This window comes from Acanthochromis polyacanthus, chromosome 5 (assembly GCF_021347895.1).
Source record: "Acanthochromis polyacanthus isolate Apoly-LR-REF ecotype Palm Island chromosome 5, KAUST_Apoly_ChrSc, whole genome shotgun sequence".
Classification (NCBI taxonomy): domain Eukaryota; kingdom Metazoa; phylum Chordata; class Actinopteri; family Pomacentridae; genus Acanthochromis; species Acanthochromis polyacanthus.
This window is the reverse complement of record NC_067117.1, coordinates 42361178-42376622: the sequence shown is the minus strand read 5'-3', so window position 1 is coordinate 42376622 and position 15445 is coordinate 42361178. Positions and strand designations below refer to the sequence as shown.

Below are 15445 nucleotides of genomic sequence, written 5' to 3'. Positions count from 1 at the left end.
GATGGTGGATTTCAGCAGGAACAGATACATTTCTTCTTCACCAGTGAGCATCCAGGGAATGGACATTGAGATTGTGGACTCCTACAGGTACCTGGGTGTTCACTTAAACAAGAAACTGGAGTGGATTTTCAACACCAACGTACTCTACAAGAAAGGTCAGAGCAGACTCCACCTGATCAGGAAACAGAAGTCCTTCAGGGTGCAGGGAGCCCTTCTGAAGACCTTTTATGATTCTGCCTGCCGGCCTGCCTGCCCATCTGTCTGTCTGTCTGTCTGCCTGCCTGCCTGCCTGCCTGCTTGATTACAGTGAAATTGATCCTATAGAACTTGACCAGAAAAACAATCCTTTGCAGTCTGCATAAGACTGCTATACCACCTATTTTCACTAGCAAGGAAATACATACCGCACAGACATGGATGAAAATAACTGATTCCAGAATTTTGTAGAAATGAATTATGGCATTGTATTTGGTTTTGATTCTTCACTGATTAAACCTCAACTAATTTATTACAATTACAGTGACTCAAAATATAAGGGGGAAAATGTTTACAGCTACATCGAAAAGTTAAAGAAGTTATGAAAGGTTACATGTTTTTTTTCTGTGACTAAGATATAGTCCTTTCATATAACTATGAGAGATTTTAAAAATTATAATTTTCTTGTAATGTTTTAAAGATCTACTGCTGTGAGAACAGAACCAGGCTGCTGTCAGCTCCATGTCCTCTCCGCTCACACAAATGCAGACAAAAATGCCACTTTGTGGAAAAATTAAATACGGTTGAAAGAACATTTCTGATATTCCTTAAGTTGTGGTTTCATTCATGAATGAAAGAGGAGTCTGCAAAATATTAGAAAGACAAGCCCGATCCCTTGCAGCAGAACCAAATGCAACCTGTGCAAACATAAAGAGTAAATCCACCTACTCATGACTCAGAAGGTAAACAGTTGAAGCTCTGAAGTGACTGAAACAAAGTCTGGACCTGGACTCCACTCTGGTAAGACCTGAAAAGAGCAGTTAATGTTGGCAAATCCTCCAGTTTGGCTGTTTCCCATCACAACAATGTCCAGGGGTGCACTTTTGTCTTTGTTTTTACCAGTCCTCTCTGTGTGCCTGTCTTTTAGGATGCACATGAGAGTGTGCTGTGTTCATATTCATATTTAATAAACCCTCACTGACAGGCAAGGCACCAGGATTTCAGTTTCAGATGGGCTATTTTGAATGCAGGTGTATTGCTCAAATTGTGCAAAAAATTAAACATCCTATCTGATTTATCACAGTTATTTTTTGCTGTGGATTGTGTGGTTCAGTGCATTCATTTAAAACACTGATATTTTTTACTATCTAAAGAAACACCACATTATTTGAACGATGTGTCTTATATGCTGTTTCTTTGGGATGATTGCAGTGAGAGAAAGAGCTGACCTGCTGTGAGAGAGTGGCACACTGTGCCGTCAATTCATGAGCTTGCCTTAACAGACATGGTGTATCCTTTTAGAGGCATTAGTGTTTAGTTTTACCTCCTATCATGCCCACATTGCTCCCTAGGTTCTTCTTGTTCCAAGAGGAAATGTATTAGCAGCAATGAAACTTGACAGCGACTGCATCTGCATTCTGAACTGTTGATTCTACACAGCTGGAAACTGATATGTTGCTCTCAAATGCTGAAGACAAAATGCACAAAAAACGAAATCCTTTAATTATAGGTAGTGTAATTATTTACAGAGCTCATAGACACATAACCTATTTTTCTCTGACTTTTGGTATTCTAAAAAATATCTCTCAAACAACAGGTGGAAGCAAGGCTCAGTATAACCAAAACCCCATTAAGTCACAAAAGACCATGACCATGCCACAAGACATAGCATCCATCCAGCATTACTAAAACACTGATAGAGGTTTGTAAAACCATTCCAGTCAAGGTTTCCCCATCATTTACACTGACATCAATACAAAACACAAATTCAATAAAGAAAATAGGTTGCAGGGAATGAAAGAGAGAAATATCCTAATTCTTACTGCATTGGTGAAGATGCTGAGGGTACAGGGCCAGAGCCATACGCAAAGCAAAAAGAAAAGACAAAGCATTTCTTCCATCATGGGGAATGTGACTGCCCTGGTGAATAAGATGGACGAGCTCAGGGTGCTGATGAGGCACAGCAGGACTGTGGTGAATGCAGCGTTATGTGCTTCACCCAGACATGGCTGCACCAGTGTTTTCAGGACTCTAACTCCTCTGTAACTGGTTTTCAGACAGTACGGGTTGACAGGTACTGCCGAAAGAGTGTTTAAAGAAAGGTTGATTGCAGTGTTTGTGGTGAAGAAATGGACATGGTCGTGGACATATCACTGTTATGCGTTTCTGCAGCCAACACATTGAAATGTTAGTTGTGAGTTTGTGTCAGTTGTATCAATATTCGTCAGTTTGAGGTTAGAGTTACATCGGCTGACACAGAAGATACAACATTGATAAAGCATTTGATTTAGCTTTTATCTGTTATTAGTCTGTCTGGGGTTTGTCTTTTCTTTTCTAGGTTATTTGCTGTTTTAGATGGAAGATCCCTTCCCTCTTGTGCCACTGTTAGTTTTGGTTTTTGTTCTTGTTTTTCTGGCCTGTGTGATTGTCTGCTGGAATTCATTTGCTATTACTTGTTCCTTGTTATCCCTCTCTCTCTTATTAACCTGTCAGCTCCCTCCATTTTGTGGCAGTATTTGTTGTCTTTGTAGATTCTGAGTCACCCCAGCCTGCTAGGCTCCTGCTTGGCCCAGCTTCTAGGTCATCCAACCTCCAACTTTCAACAAGCCATCCTCCCAGCATGCTAGCTTCTAGCTACCTAGCACTAAGCCTGTTAGATTTTGTCCCCCAACATCTTTAGGAGTCATATTCTGGTAAGCCCTCCAAAAATAAGAATGGTTCCCACATGCATCTTAGCTGCCCAGCTCCTTATCACCAGGGCTGCTCAGCTCCTCAGCCTCACCACTGACCAGAATCACAACTTACATCTCTTCAGTCCCTGGACTAGCTAACACTTACAGTACTAGTCCAGTGTCCAGGTTTTGAATTAACAGGTGTGCTTTGTCAAGAGTCAATTTGTGGAATTACTTGCCTTCTTAATGAGTTTGAAACCATCAGTTCTGTTGTGCAGAGGTGGGGTTAGTACACAGTGGATAGCCTGATATGACTAGTGTTGTAATCCATAGTATGGCAAGAGCCAATCAGCTATGCAAAAACAAACAACAGTTCATCATTACTGTAAGATGTGAAGATCAGTCAGTTGAGAAAATTTCAACAATTTTACATGTATCCTCAAGTGAGGTTTCAAAAACCATCCAGTGCTATGACCAAACTGGCTCTCATGAGGACCACCCCAGGAAAGGAAGCCCAAGAGTCTCCTCTGCTGCTGAGGAGAAGTTCATCTGAGTCTCCAGCCTCAGAATTCACAAATTAACAGCAGCTCAGATCAGAGCCCAGATAAATGCCACCCAGAGTTCTAGTAGCAGACACATCTCTACATCAACTGTTCAGAGGAGACTGACCAATCAGGCCTTTATGGTCCAACAGCTGCTAAGAAACCACTACTAAGGAAAAGCAATAAGCAGAAGAGATTAGTTTGGACCCAGAAACACCAGGAATGGACATTAGAGAGACCAGTGAAGATTTGGGCTTTGGTCTGATAAGTCCAGATTTGAGATCTTTGGTTCCACCCACCATGTCTTTGTGAGATACAGTGAAAGTGAGTGGATGGTTTCTGAACGTGTGGTTCTGCATGGTGATGGAGTGCTGCCTCAGATGACCTGTCCTTCACAATCACCCAACCTCAACCCAGATGTTTTGGGATGAGTTGGACTGCAGATAGAAGGAAGAGGAGCCAACAGGAGACTACCTCAAGAAGCTGATTGAGAGAATGCCAAGAGTGTGCAAAGCTGTCAACAAAGCCAAAGAATCTAAAATATAAACCTATTTTGATTTATTATGTTGACAACATAATTCCATATGTGTTCTTGCATAGTTCTGATGTCTTCAGTATAAACCTGTGATGTAGAAAATAATTTAAATAACTAACAACCATGAGAAGGTGTGTCCAAACTGGTATTGTAGTCTGCTCCTTAGTTGGCCAAAGCCCGTCTTGCTCTAACGTCTGCCATCATCACTCCTGTACTGGGACCTCACCTGCCCCAAATCAGAGTCAGATGACCTTCATCCTCTTTCTGCAGTAGAGTGCATTACCTCCTACCTCCTGCCACTTTTAAGGAAGCATTCAGACTCCTTCCAGTCAAGCCAGCTCAAGCCTGGGCTCATCTAAGGTCTACACAGAACTGACTGCCAGCCCTGTCTTTACCAGTTCAGCCTCAGGCACTGCCTCTGATCTTTACCCAGCTTGAACACTCGAGCTAAGGCCAAGTCTGCCCTGTTCTGCTCTGTAACCTCATGCCTGGCTCCACTCAGTTCTGGATCCCAGCCCAGGCTTATTGCCAGATCTGATGGCTCTGACTAGCTCCCAAACCCAGTAGTGAGCTTTGTTGCCCTCTTTGCTAGCTCCTGACTTGATCCCCATCAGCTCTTTAAGTTTTTTGATAATTGATTCTGACTCAGTTGGTAAATAGGCAGAGTTGACTTCTGAACTTTGTTGTCCAGCAGTGAGGTAAGGTTCAGGTCTGGTATCTTCCCTGCTTGAGTTAACATCTCTCTGTTGTAGGTGCCAACCACAGGCCTGGTTATCTTATGTCTTGCTAATCCCTGACCTCTGTTTATTGGTTTATTCTATAACCTTGTTACGTACAACTAATTCTTGCTCATTCTGTTTTCAGTTGTTTAGCTCCAATCTACAAAGGCATTCCAAAAAGTTTTCTGCCTCACCTGGATAAAAGGGTGGTAACTCCTATTCTGGAACAAAACTGTGCTACAAAGCCTTATATCACTGTCAACAAAAACTCAAATGTTAGAAGCAATCAAAGAAAAAAACGCAGCGGAATGCTTTGAGCTGGATTGCTACTGCTCTTTGATAATGCCCCCATCCACACAGCATGGGTGGCAGAAGCAGCTTAATGTGGTTTGAACTGTTACTAACCCAACCTGGTACCATCTGACTTCTAGAATTTCAGTGGTGCTACCTCTTCTGACTGTTACTTGCGCTGTGTGGACAAGCACAGTGTGAATGAGCGTGAATGAGAACAGTACTCTGTCACTTTCTCTAATCTTTTTCTTCCTTGCCCCTAATACCCAGGAGCCCTGGCGCAACTGGTCAACTCTACCTCTCCTGGTCTCCTACTTTGGATCAACCCCAGCCCAAACCTAGCCTAAGCCCTCTCTGCAGGTGTCTCTGGATCTGGAGCTACAAATGTCTGCCTTATCAATGTCCAAAATGTTCATTTTTCTCTTATGTACTGTTTATCTCTTCTCCATCTGCTATACTGCTATCCCCACCCCAACCACTGCCCCACACCCTCCACCCCTCACCCCAACCAGTTGAGGCAGAAGGCCGCCCTTCCTGAGCCTTTTTCTGTCATGGTCTTTATTTTTCCTGTTAAATTAATTTCTCTTTTTTTCTTTTGCGGTTCCTTCCCACCATTGTCAAGTGTTTGCTGAAAGGGGTTTCGAAGGAAGCTTTGGATTGTTGGGTTATCTGTTACCTTACTATGTTAAGTGTTACAAGATGGGGTTGTGCTCAGCCAACCCATGCTGCTATGTTTGTATTTTATCTAGGCGGGTGGATGGGGGGGTAGGAATGGGGGTGGGTTCTTCGGGTAAACGCGTGTGGGTGTGCGTGTGTGTGCGTGTGTGTGTGTGTGTTTTATTCTCTGCGTTTTATTCTTTGTAAAGCACTTTGTGCTGCATTTCTAATGTATGAAAAGTGCTTTATAAATAAAGATTGATTGATTGATTGACTGTGTGATTGATTGATTGATTGATTGATGACATATGTTGTAAAGTAGAGGTATATAGATAAGGTCTGTATGAAAAACAGTTTAAACTGAAAAGCTTAGACGTAGAGGCAGCTGGGGAGCAGAATGAAACACAAACCTTTGTAGTAAAAGAGACATCTGTCGGTAAGGACGAACCACCTCTTGTTCCACTGCTTCACTCCACTGCTGGCCTGTGGAAACACACAGAACACAGAGTGTCAGCATTGTAGTCATCATCTTTACCTCTGTCATCATTGTTTTAAATCTCACAAAGTATCAACATCATCAGTATTTTTTCAGAATGAGACACTTAAATCCTTTTACAACAGGTGAGAATCAGGCTGTGATATACTTCCTCCTACTGTGCAACACATTTAATCAAATAATAAACTTTATGGGTCATGCTTGTCCTTCACCACATACAGAAAATGCACCACAATCATTGCAACAGTCATAAAAAAATCTAATTTATTTGTTAAAGTGAGCAAGTCTATTAGATCACTATCTATCACCAAATGTAGCAAAACAATGGTGATTAAGTCCTTAAGCCACTGAGGGTGTTGTATCAAAGTCCTTGCATTTGCAGTGAAATAGTGTGTACCTTGTGACAGTTACATGTTGGAGGCATAAAAAACACAAGACTGTGACCATCAGTACTACTTGTACTGAACAACCAACCACCTTCAATGTCCTATTTACTTATCATCTTGGTTAGCTGCCATGCAAACACATACATAAGAACGTACCCACTCAGTGTAGTACTGGACAAAAGTGAATAGAGTAGCAGAAAATATTAAGTAAAAAAGTTGTTAACTGTTGGCAGTTCAAGCTGAATTAGTATGCAAAATAATTACTGGAGTTAGTAGCTTCATAAAAGATATATCCAATTTTGTTTCACTGCAATGATTCAAAACATGTGGTCAAAAGGCAAGCCATGCCCATGTCTCTTATGCACTAGCAGGGAGTGGGAAAAAACATTGGTCCAGTTTGTTCCTCAGCCACCAAGCTGCTGCATGTGCATATGTTAGCAAATAAAACTATATTTGTTTCAGTTAAGGTTTTTTTTTTATTTTAAGTCATGCAGTTCTGAAAATATACGTTGAAAAAATACTGCCACAATTTTAAGGTAAAAACAAATTCATTGTATGATTTTTTCCTTTATATAAGTTAATCTAAAATCAAAAAAAAATTTAAACCAAATGACAGAGGATTTGGACAGCCCAAACAAAAACCTAATTACAGCAGACATGGCTAGTTTTTATAACGATAAGGACAAGAGCTCAAAGTAAAGGTGTTGAAAGGACCCTGAACCTTCAAAAATACCACAATTCCACAATTCCTGTTCTTCTACAATTTCCATTATTTCCTTAACACTTGTGTAAATCTTAATAACAAAAGGTTTTACCTGCTTGTACAGCCATCCCTGTTTGGTAACCTCTGCTTTGGGATTCCTGCGCATGGAGTTGGAGCGCTTTCCAAACATGGCTGCCTTTCTGGGAGTACGAGCCATCTGCAGGTCAGCAGAGAAGTCAATGAAGAGAGCTTATTTATCTTATTCAATTATTTAAACAACATTTATCAAACATTAAGGATGCATAAATCCTGTGTGTGTGTGTGTGTGTGTGTGTGTGTGTGTGTGTGTGTGTGTGTGTGTGTGTGTGTGTGTGTGTGTGTGTGTGTGTGTCTTACCCGAGTGTAAGACTGGGCTTCTGGAGACACATCTGACACCATACTTGCACTTTGGGAATGAAGGATCTCAGCAGCAGCGTTTGCCTTCCCATTCATATCCACACCACAGTGCCTGAACAGAATAACACAGATTTTCTATTAGCCTGTCGGTGTAGCCTTTCCTCTATGCTGAAATCTAATTTGCTCCAGTTTAATAAATAGCCTATGAACACCTTCATCACCAGAGAAAGCACCAATTAACAGAACTACAAAGGACTTCTACTGATCATGTGAAAAATGACCTGCAGCTCTGCAAACTTAATAGCACCGTAAATACAATAAATAATAATTTTATATTACTAAAATTTACATTTTCACCATTAATCTGCTCTTACTAACTCATAACAACAATGAAATTGTCCTCAGAATGTTAGCAAAACTCCAAAACGGAAATCTAATTTACAAAAGTATTTATGCCCTTAGTTCAGTACCAGAAGCCCCTTTAGCAACAAAGACAGCTTTGGATATTCTTGGATAACTTTTTACAAGCTTCATATATCTGATTTCAGACAATTTATCCCTTTCTTCTTCTTCTTCTTCTCAAGCTAAGTGTCAGTGAACTTCTTCAGGGTCTCCACAGATGTTACACGTGGTACCAGAGCTACTCTATCATGGTCTACGTATTGTTTTTCTGTATTTTCCATTTTCTGCAGTAACCTTTTCAGTTCTTTCTTATGACAATGCCCTGCTGATCAGGGAACAGCACCTGCACCACAGCTACTAGCAACAACCTAAAATTTAAAAGGATGTGAAAAGTTCAGTGCAGCAAGGACTGGCCCACTAAACAATCACATCCTAGCAGAGTCAAAAGGAACCTGGAGAACAGGAGAATACACAAATAGTTTCAGACAGCCAAATAAACTTGTGAAAGGAGTCACCACTTCAGAGCTCTTACAGTAACTATGGCAGTATCTACACATTCCCAGAAAGCAGCCCTTTTTGATAAAGCAACTGGAAGTCCAATGACCTCTTGCACTTAAGCTGCTAATGGATGCACCAGCACCCCCCTCTGCCTCGGCCTCTGGCCAACCTGCTTACCAAGGTAGCTGACAGTAGCTTTGCAAATGCACATTGGGAGAGATATACAGTGAGAGAGGCCTCACAGGGACAACTGAAAATGAGGAACAGTGTTTGTAAGAGCTCAGACCATGTCAAACAGAAGGTAACCATGTCACCTGATAGGCATTTAGCCAACACATGAAACATAAGCCACTTGAAAGTAATGCAAACACTGCAGGAGGATTGAGTACTGGAGGAAATGGTTAGATGTGACAAAAGAAGAAAACAGCACTAAAGTGGACAAGGATGATCAGAAAAAAATGAAAAAAAATCTCTATCAAATGGATAATGTCTGCATAAATGGACTCAGACAAGTCAGACTTGACAAAAACAAAGTAAAATAAAATTCACAGAACACATCTGAATTTATTTAGCAAGCGACTTGTAGTGAACAACTTGTTTCCAACAGTTCATCATCAGACGAATAACACAGGGGAGGTGCTTCACACAGAAAACGCTGCAGGAAGACTCAAGATTTTTTCTTTCTGTCAGGGGTTTGCATTACATAACTCCTGTGTGTGTTTGTCAAGAAACTCAGTCTGTAGGCTGTATCCAACTAATGGAAGCAGCACCAAAACTGAAGATGCTTAAAAGTTCAGAATCAAGACTTTTCAGGCTCAGGCTCTCTCTCATGCTCTAGGAAACTGCTGACAAAACCTTCCTTGTTATGTTCAATTTGAGGTGACTCTGCTAATTATTCTCCGTTTTAGGAAGAGTAGGAGACCACAGAACATGTTACCAATGACCATATCAGCAGGACTGCAGCTGGTGGATTCCTGTGTGGTGTCTCTCAAAGCAAACAAACATGGAAGACCCTCATTCCACCCTCTAACAGACTCAAGGCAATACTTTCTTATTTAAAGTTTGATGAAAGTGTTCTACAGCACCTTGGGACTCTAGATGAAATGGGCTAAATGTCCATCCATCCATCCATCCATCCATCCATCCATCCATCCATCCATCCATCCATCCATCCATCCATCCATCCATCCATCCATCCATCCATTCATTCATTTTCTTCCACTTATCCATGGTCGGATTGCGATGGAAGCAGGCTACACAGTAAATTCCAGATGTTCTTCCCCCCACCAATGCTTTCCAGTTCCTCCTTGGGAATCCCAAGGTATTCCCAGGCAAAATGAGATATATACACACGTGGACAAAATTGTTGGTACCCCTCAGTTAAAGAAGGAAAAACCCACAATTCTCACTGAAATCACTTGAAACTCACAAAAGTAACAATAAATAAAAATTTATTGAAAATTAAATAATCACAAACAGCCATTACTTTTGAATTGTTGATTAACATAATTATTTAAAAAAACAAACTAATGAAACAGGCCTGGACAAAAATGATGGTACCTCTATAAAAGATTGAAAACTATTTGACCAGAGTGACATGATTAACTCAGGTGTGTCATTTAATTGACATCACAGGTGTTTCCAAACTCATAATCAGTCAGTCTGCCTATTTAAAGGGAGACAAGTAGTCACCCTGCTGTTTGGTGAAAAGGTGTGTACCACACTGAACATGGACAACAGAAAGCGAAGGAGAGAATTGTCCCAGGACATCCGAAAAAAAAATATAGACAAACATCTTAAAGGTAAAGGCTATAAGACCATCTCTAAACAGCTTGAAGTTCCTGTGACAACAGTGGCTCATATTATTCAGAAGTTCAAGACCCACGGGACAGTAGCCAACCTCCCTGGACGTGGCCGCAAGAGGAAAATTGATGACAAATTGAAGAGACGGATCGTTCGAATTGTATCCAAAGAGCCCAGAGCAACCTCCAAAGAAATTAAAGGTGAACTCCAAGGCCAAGGTACATCAGTGTCAGATCGCACCATTCGTCGTTGTTTGAGCCAAAGTGGACTTCATGGGAGACGACCAAGGAGGACACCACTGCTGAAAAAACTCATAAAAAGCGAGACTGGAATTTGCAAAAATGCATGTTGACAAGCCACAAAGCTTCTGGGAGAATGTCCTTTGGACAGATGAGACCAAACTGGAGCTTTTTGGTAAGGCACATCAACTCTATGTTCATAGACTCAAAAACCAAGCATACGAAGAAAAGAACACTGTCCCTACGGTGAAACATGGAGGAGGCTCAGTAATGTTTTGGGGCTGCTTTGCTGCATCTGGCACAGGGTGTCTTGAAAGTGTGCAAGGTACGATGAAATCTGAAGACTATCAAGGCATTCTGGAGAGAAATGTGCTGCCTAGTGTCAGAAAGCTTGGTCTCAGTCGCAGGTCATGGGTCTTCCAACAGGACAACCATCCAAAACACACAGCCAAAAACACCCAAGAATGGCTGAGAGAAAAGCGTTGGACTATTCTAAAGTGGCCTTCTATGAGCCCAGATCTGAATCCCATTGAACATATGTGGAAGGAGCTGAAACATGCCATTTGGAGAAGACACCCATCAAACCTGAGACAACTGGAGCTGTTGCTCATGAGGAGTGGGCCAAAATACCTGTTGACAGCTGCAGAACGCTCATTGACAAATACAGAAATCGTTTAATTGCAGTGATTGCCTCAAAAGGTTGTGCAACAAAATATTAAGTTATGGGTACCATCATTTTTGTCCAGCCCTATTTCATTAGTTTGTTTTTTTTAAATAATTATGTTAATCAACAATTCAAAAGTGATGGCTGATTTTGATTATTTAATTTTCAATAAATTTTTATTTATTGTTACTTTTGTGAGTTTCAAGTGATTTCAGTGAGAATTGTGGGTTTTTCCTTCTTTAACTGAGGGGTACCAACAATTTTGTCCACGTGTGTAATGCCTCTAATGAGTTTGAGCCCCAGGGTCTCCTACCAGTAGGACATCAGACAAACCCCTAGAGGAAGTCGAGGCATTATGATCAAAACATGTGGACTTGCTGGTCAAGCTCCCTTGATCCCCTCAACAACTCTGCAGTGATAAAGAGTTGGTCCGCTGTTCCATGGTAAGGATGGAATCCGCATTCTGCCTCTTGCATCTGAGGTTCACCAACTGGTCTCTGACTCATTTCCAGCATCCTGAAATTAACTTTTCTGGGAAAGCTGAACAGTGTGATACCCTGATGACTGAAGCACTCCCTCTGGACACTCTCTTTAAAAGTGGGAACCACTATCTCCATCTGTCACTCCACAGACATTGTCCCTGACCTCCATGTGAAACTGAGGAGGCATGTCAACCATGACAGCAAACCAGTGTCCAAAGCCTCCAGCATCTCCAGGAGAATCTCGTCTAGCATCCTAAGTGGGCATGGTGACCAGGTTTAGAAGCTCCTCAAAGTGTTCCCTATACTGTCTGACAAGACCCTAGTCTGTTTCAACAGTTCTTCCCACCGTCTGATCCAACTCACCACATCTGATCCTTTGACAGCTCCGCTCCTCTCTTCACTCAAGTATCCAAGACATTAGGTCCCATAATATGACCACAAAGTCAACCATCAACCTTTGACCTAAGACACTCTGCTACCAATTCCACTGATGGCCAACTTTATACTTGAACGTAGTGTTGGTCATGACTAATCCATGACTAGCTCAGAGGTCCAACAACAAAACATCACATCGGTTCAGATGAGGAAGACCATGGGTCAGTTTTCTGTGTGATTTCTCTCAAGGCAAACACCTGAAATGGAAGAACCCATCACACTGTCCCCTAACCAGATTTAAGACAATACTTTCTTAACATGGATTTTAAAGTTTGATGAAGTTGTTCTAGAGTACCTTGGGACTCTGTGGCATTGACAGTGCTTTTAAATACCACAAAATATTGTATTGACAGTGTTTAAAATAAAACATCACAAATCTAGCCCTTACTTTTCAAAGGTGGAAAAGAATCTGGTGAGGGCTCTCTGGTTACACTAAAACTCAGCTCTGATTCCACAGAACATTTCACACACTTCTTCAACTTCTCTTTAGACTCTCGCTCCCAATGATGGTGAGGAGAGAACTCACTCTACTCTACAACCATAAATGAACCTGACAACTGTGCACACGCAGTTGAGCACACAAAAAACACACTTTGCACAAGCGAGCGCAGCAGAGATGGACAGTTGGTAACCTCTTGCAGAGTAAAAACTTGTCCTCTAGCTAAATAATTACCATGGCATAAAGAAATGCCATCAATAGGCTGCCAGAGTGGGTGCAGCTCTGGTACTTGCCTGCAAACTGCTTAACTCTGGTGAATGTCATTTAACTTAAGTAGCTTAACTTAAGATTAAACTTAGTTAAATCATATACTTGATAATAAGAAGTATAATGTAGCAAACTGTAAATTTCTAATAACTGAAATGTATAACTGCTGGTAGGTTCTGGTTCTGGTTAAAGACCACTTACTGTAGATAAAAGTGTACTGGTGTAGGCTCTTCCAGCTGGATTGGGCTCACTGCTGGTCCAGCTGGTCCACTGGGGTCATGTTGACTGAAGAACAAAGAAGGGATAGGTTACCATACAGTGGATCATAATGAGCTAACCACAAGGTCCAGAGTTTGATCCTTGAACTGGACCCTTTTTGTCCTATAAGATTAACATTTTTAGGAGGAAGTAGTTCAAGATGACACCACAGGGTGTCATTAAAATGTTTCAAATTTTGATTTGGATTACCAACAGAGAAGGAGGTAATATCAGTTTTGTAAGTACAGCTTCACAACTTTATCTACCATTTCAGTCATCAGTTAATGATGAACATGTCTTTTTTTCACCATCAGACTTCTATTTAACAACACCTCAAGACATCACTCCTTTTTTTGCATTTAACTTTGTCTTCTCTTCGCTACTGAAATGTGTGGTCTTCGTAATGCCTTAAGGACAAAAACAATCAAACACACAAACAAACAAACAAAACCCAGAAATAACTGGCTGTCTATGCAAGCCTAACAAGGGATTCAAAAAGCTATTTAACAAATGCAATCCTCTGGAAGGAAAGTCATCCACAAGTGCTTCAGATCACAAATTCATAATTTGTCCAGGACTGCCCCCCCCCCCAACAACACAGTCCCTTGTAGCTGTGTCAAACTATGAAATTGTTGAAGTCAAGTCGTGCTAGTTTAAGTAAGGGGTGTGTGATTGGCCGAAAGGGCAGTGACAATAGCAGTCATGAAAAATGACATTATTAAATTACTGCCACTTAAAAAACTTACATACAAAAAGAGACATTCCGAATTGCCATTTAGAAATAAAAACTACCCTGCCAGAATAATAAGTCAGTATTTTAGAGTTGAATTTGAATAATTTCTTTATAAATTATTGTATTTCTTACTGGTTAATATAACTACTCATGTAAGTACTTCATTCATAATTAGTTTTTTTTAATTGATTATCAATATTAATATTTAAGTTGCCTGACAATTGCTAAGAAAGAAGAAAAGACCTGACATTGCTCTCAGTCAGACAGCTCACCAAGCCGCCTCATTACTGATGACATGGCTAAGTATGGTGATGCACCAGACGAGCTGATCACTGCACTGCAGCTCTCTGCCCGCCTCAGCTCAGTCCTCACTTCACTGACTTTACAGCATACAGAACTCTCAGCTCCTTCTGCCTCATGTGTTGCAGCTCTGGATCCGCAGGCTCTCTGGATGTGTGTGTGCTTTTGTGTATATTTGTGTGTAAGTTGGCATGTCTTGTGTGGCATCTGCCTCTCTATCACACATGAATAAGACGAGCATTTTGTGCAATGACAGTGGACAACAGAATGACTCAGAAAAATCAGACAAACAGGAATTGATGTTTTTTTTTTTTAGCTTGAATGTGTGACGTTCTAGTTGGTTTTTACAAGCAAGTCCTTTGTTTGCATCTGGTTACAATATGGCATTTGATAAACAACTATCAAGAATCACTAGAAAATTATTTAAATCATCACACAGTGTCTGAAACAAACACAACAGAGCGTATTTAATCCAACCCAAAATGATGTTCACATTCAATTAATCTGCATGTAGAATGTATTGACAGAATGCCTCCATATTATGTTTGTTAAAATGTGAAATAATGATGTGAAAAGCAGCTCTGCCCTGAATCTCTAGAAGCAGATCATTAAAATGATTTGTTCAAAAGATTAATTTAACCAAATTGTTTAGTACATGGCCACACGCATGATCACTGAAGCCATACATGACTGAACAGTGTATGCTCTTCATGACTCCTGGGCTACCATCCCAGACATTTTAGAAGTTTCCTCATTAAATGTTGGAGGTAAAAATGACTTTTTATGACATTTAGATCGTTTTAATTGTTTGGCTTTACTCTTGAACTTGCTTTGCCTGAACCCAGCAGTTTGAGCTGCTACAAGACCAGTCAGTTATCAGCACAGGTCATTTCAGGAGGTGATTCAGTTCAGTTCGTCTACACTGAAGATAAAGATATTTTGTCCATGTTATGGTACAAGTTTGAAACCAGTGATTGATTGTAAATGTGTACCGTATGTCCTGAATTCCCACAACATGCATGCATGTGTCTGTGTCACTGTGTGTGGTTGGATCAGGCCTGGCTGCTAAAGGATAATCTATAAATGTCTGTACTGCAGTGGATGCTACAGGGAAAGTCAGGCAGGATGATCCACTACTACTGGTAGGACGAACAGGACAGCTCCAGGGTTCTGTTTGATTCACTACAAGTAGCCTGTAAAATACAAGTAAAAATAGATGCACAACTCTTCCACCACTCAGGGAACTCAATTAACCACAATTTCACAAGATGTTAAAGAGAAACAAGGCAGTTCCAGTTAGTTCCAGCATCACATTTGTAGAATGTGTTACAGA

The 15445-nt window shown here is 40.9% G+C and overlaps 1 protein-coding gene across 1 annotated transcript in view; it reads right to left on the bottom strand.

Annotated features, from left to right (window-relative positions):
• Nucleotides 1-15445, bottom strand: part of plekha6 (pleckstrin homology domain containing, family A member 6) — a 100749-nt gene that overhangs the window by 61668 nt on the left and 23636 nt on the right. The window contains 4 exon segments of the mRNA XM_051947998.1: nt 6022-6094; nt 7309-7413; nt 7593-7704; nt 13023-13106. Coding sequence (XP_051803958.1) covers nt 6022-6094; nt 7309-7413; nt 7593-7704; nt 13023-13106 — 374 coding nt within the window.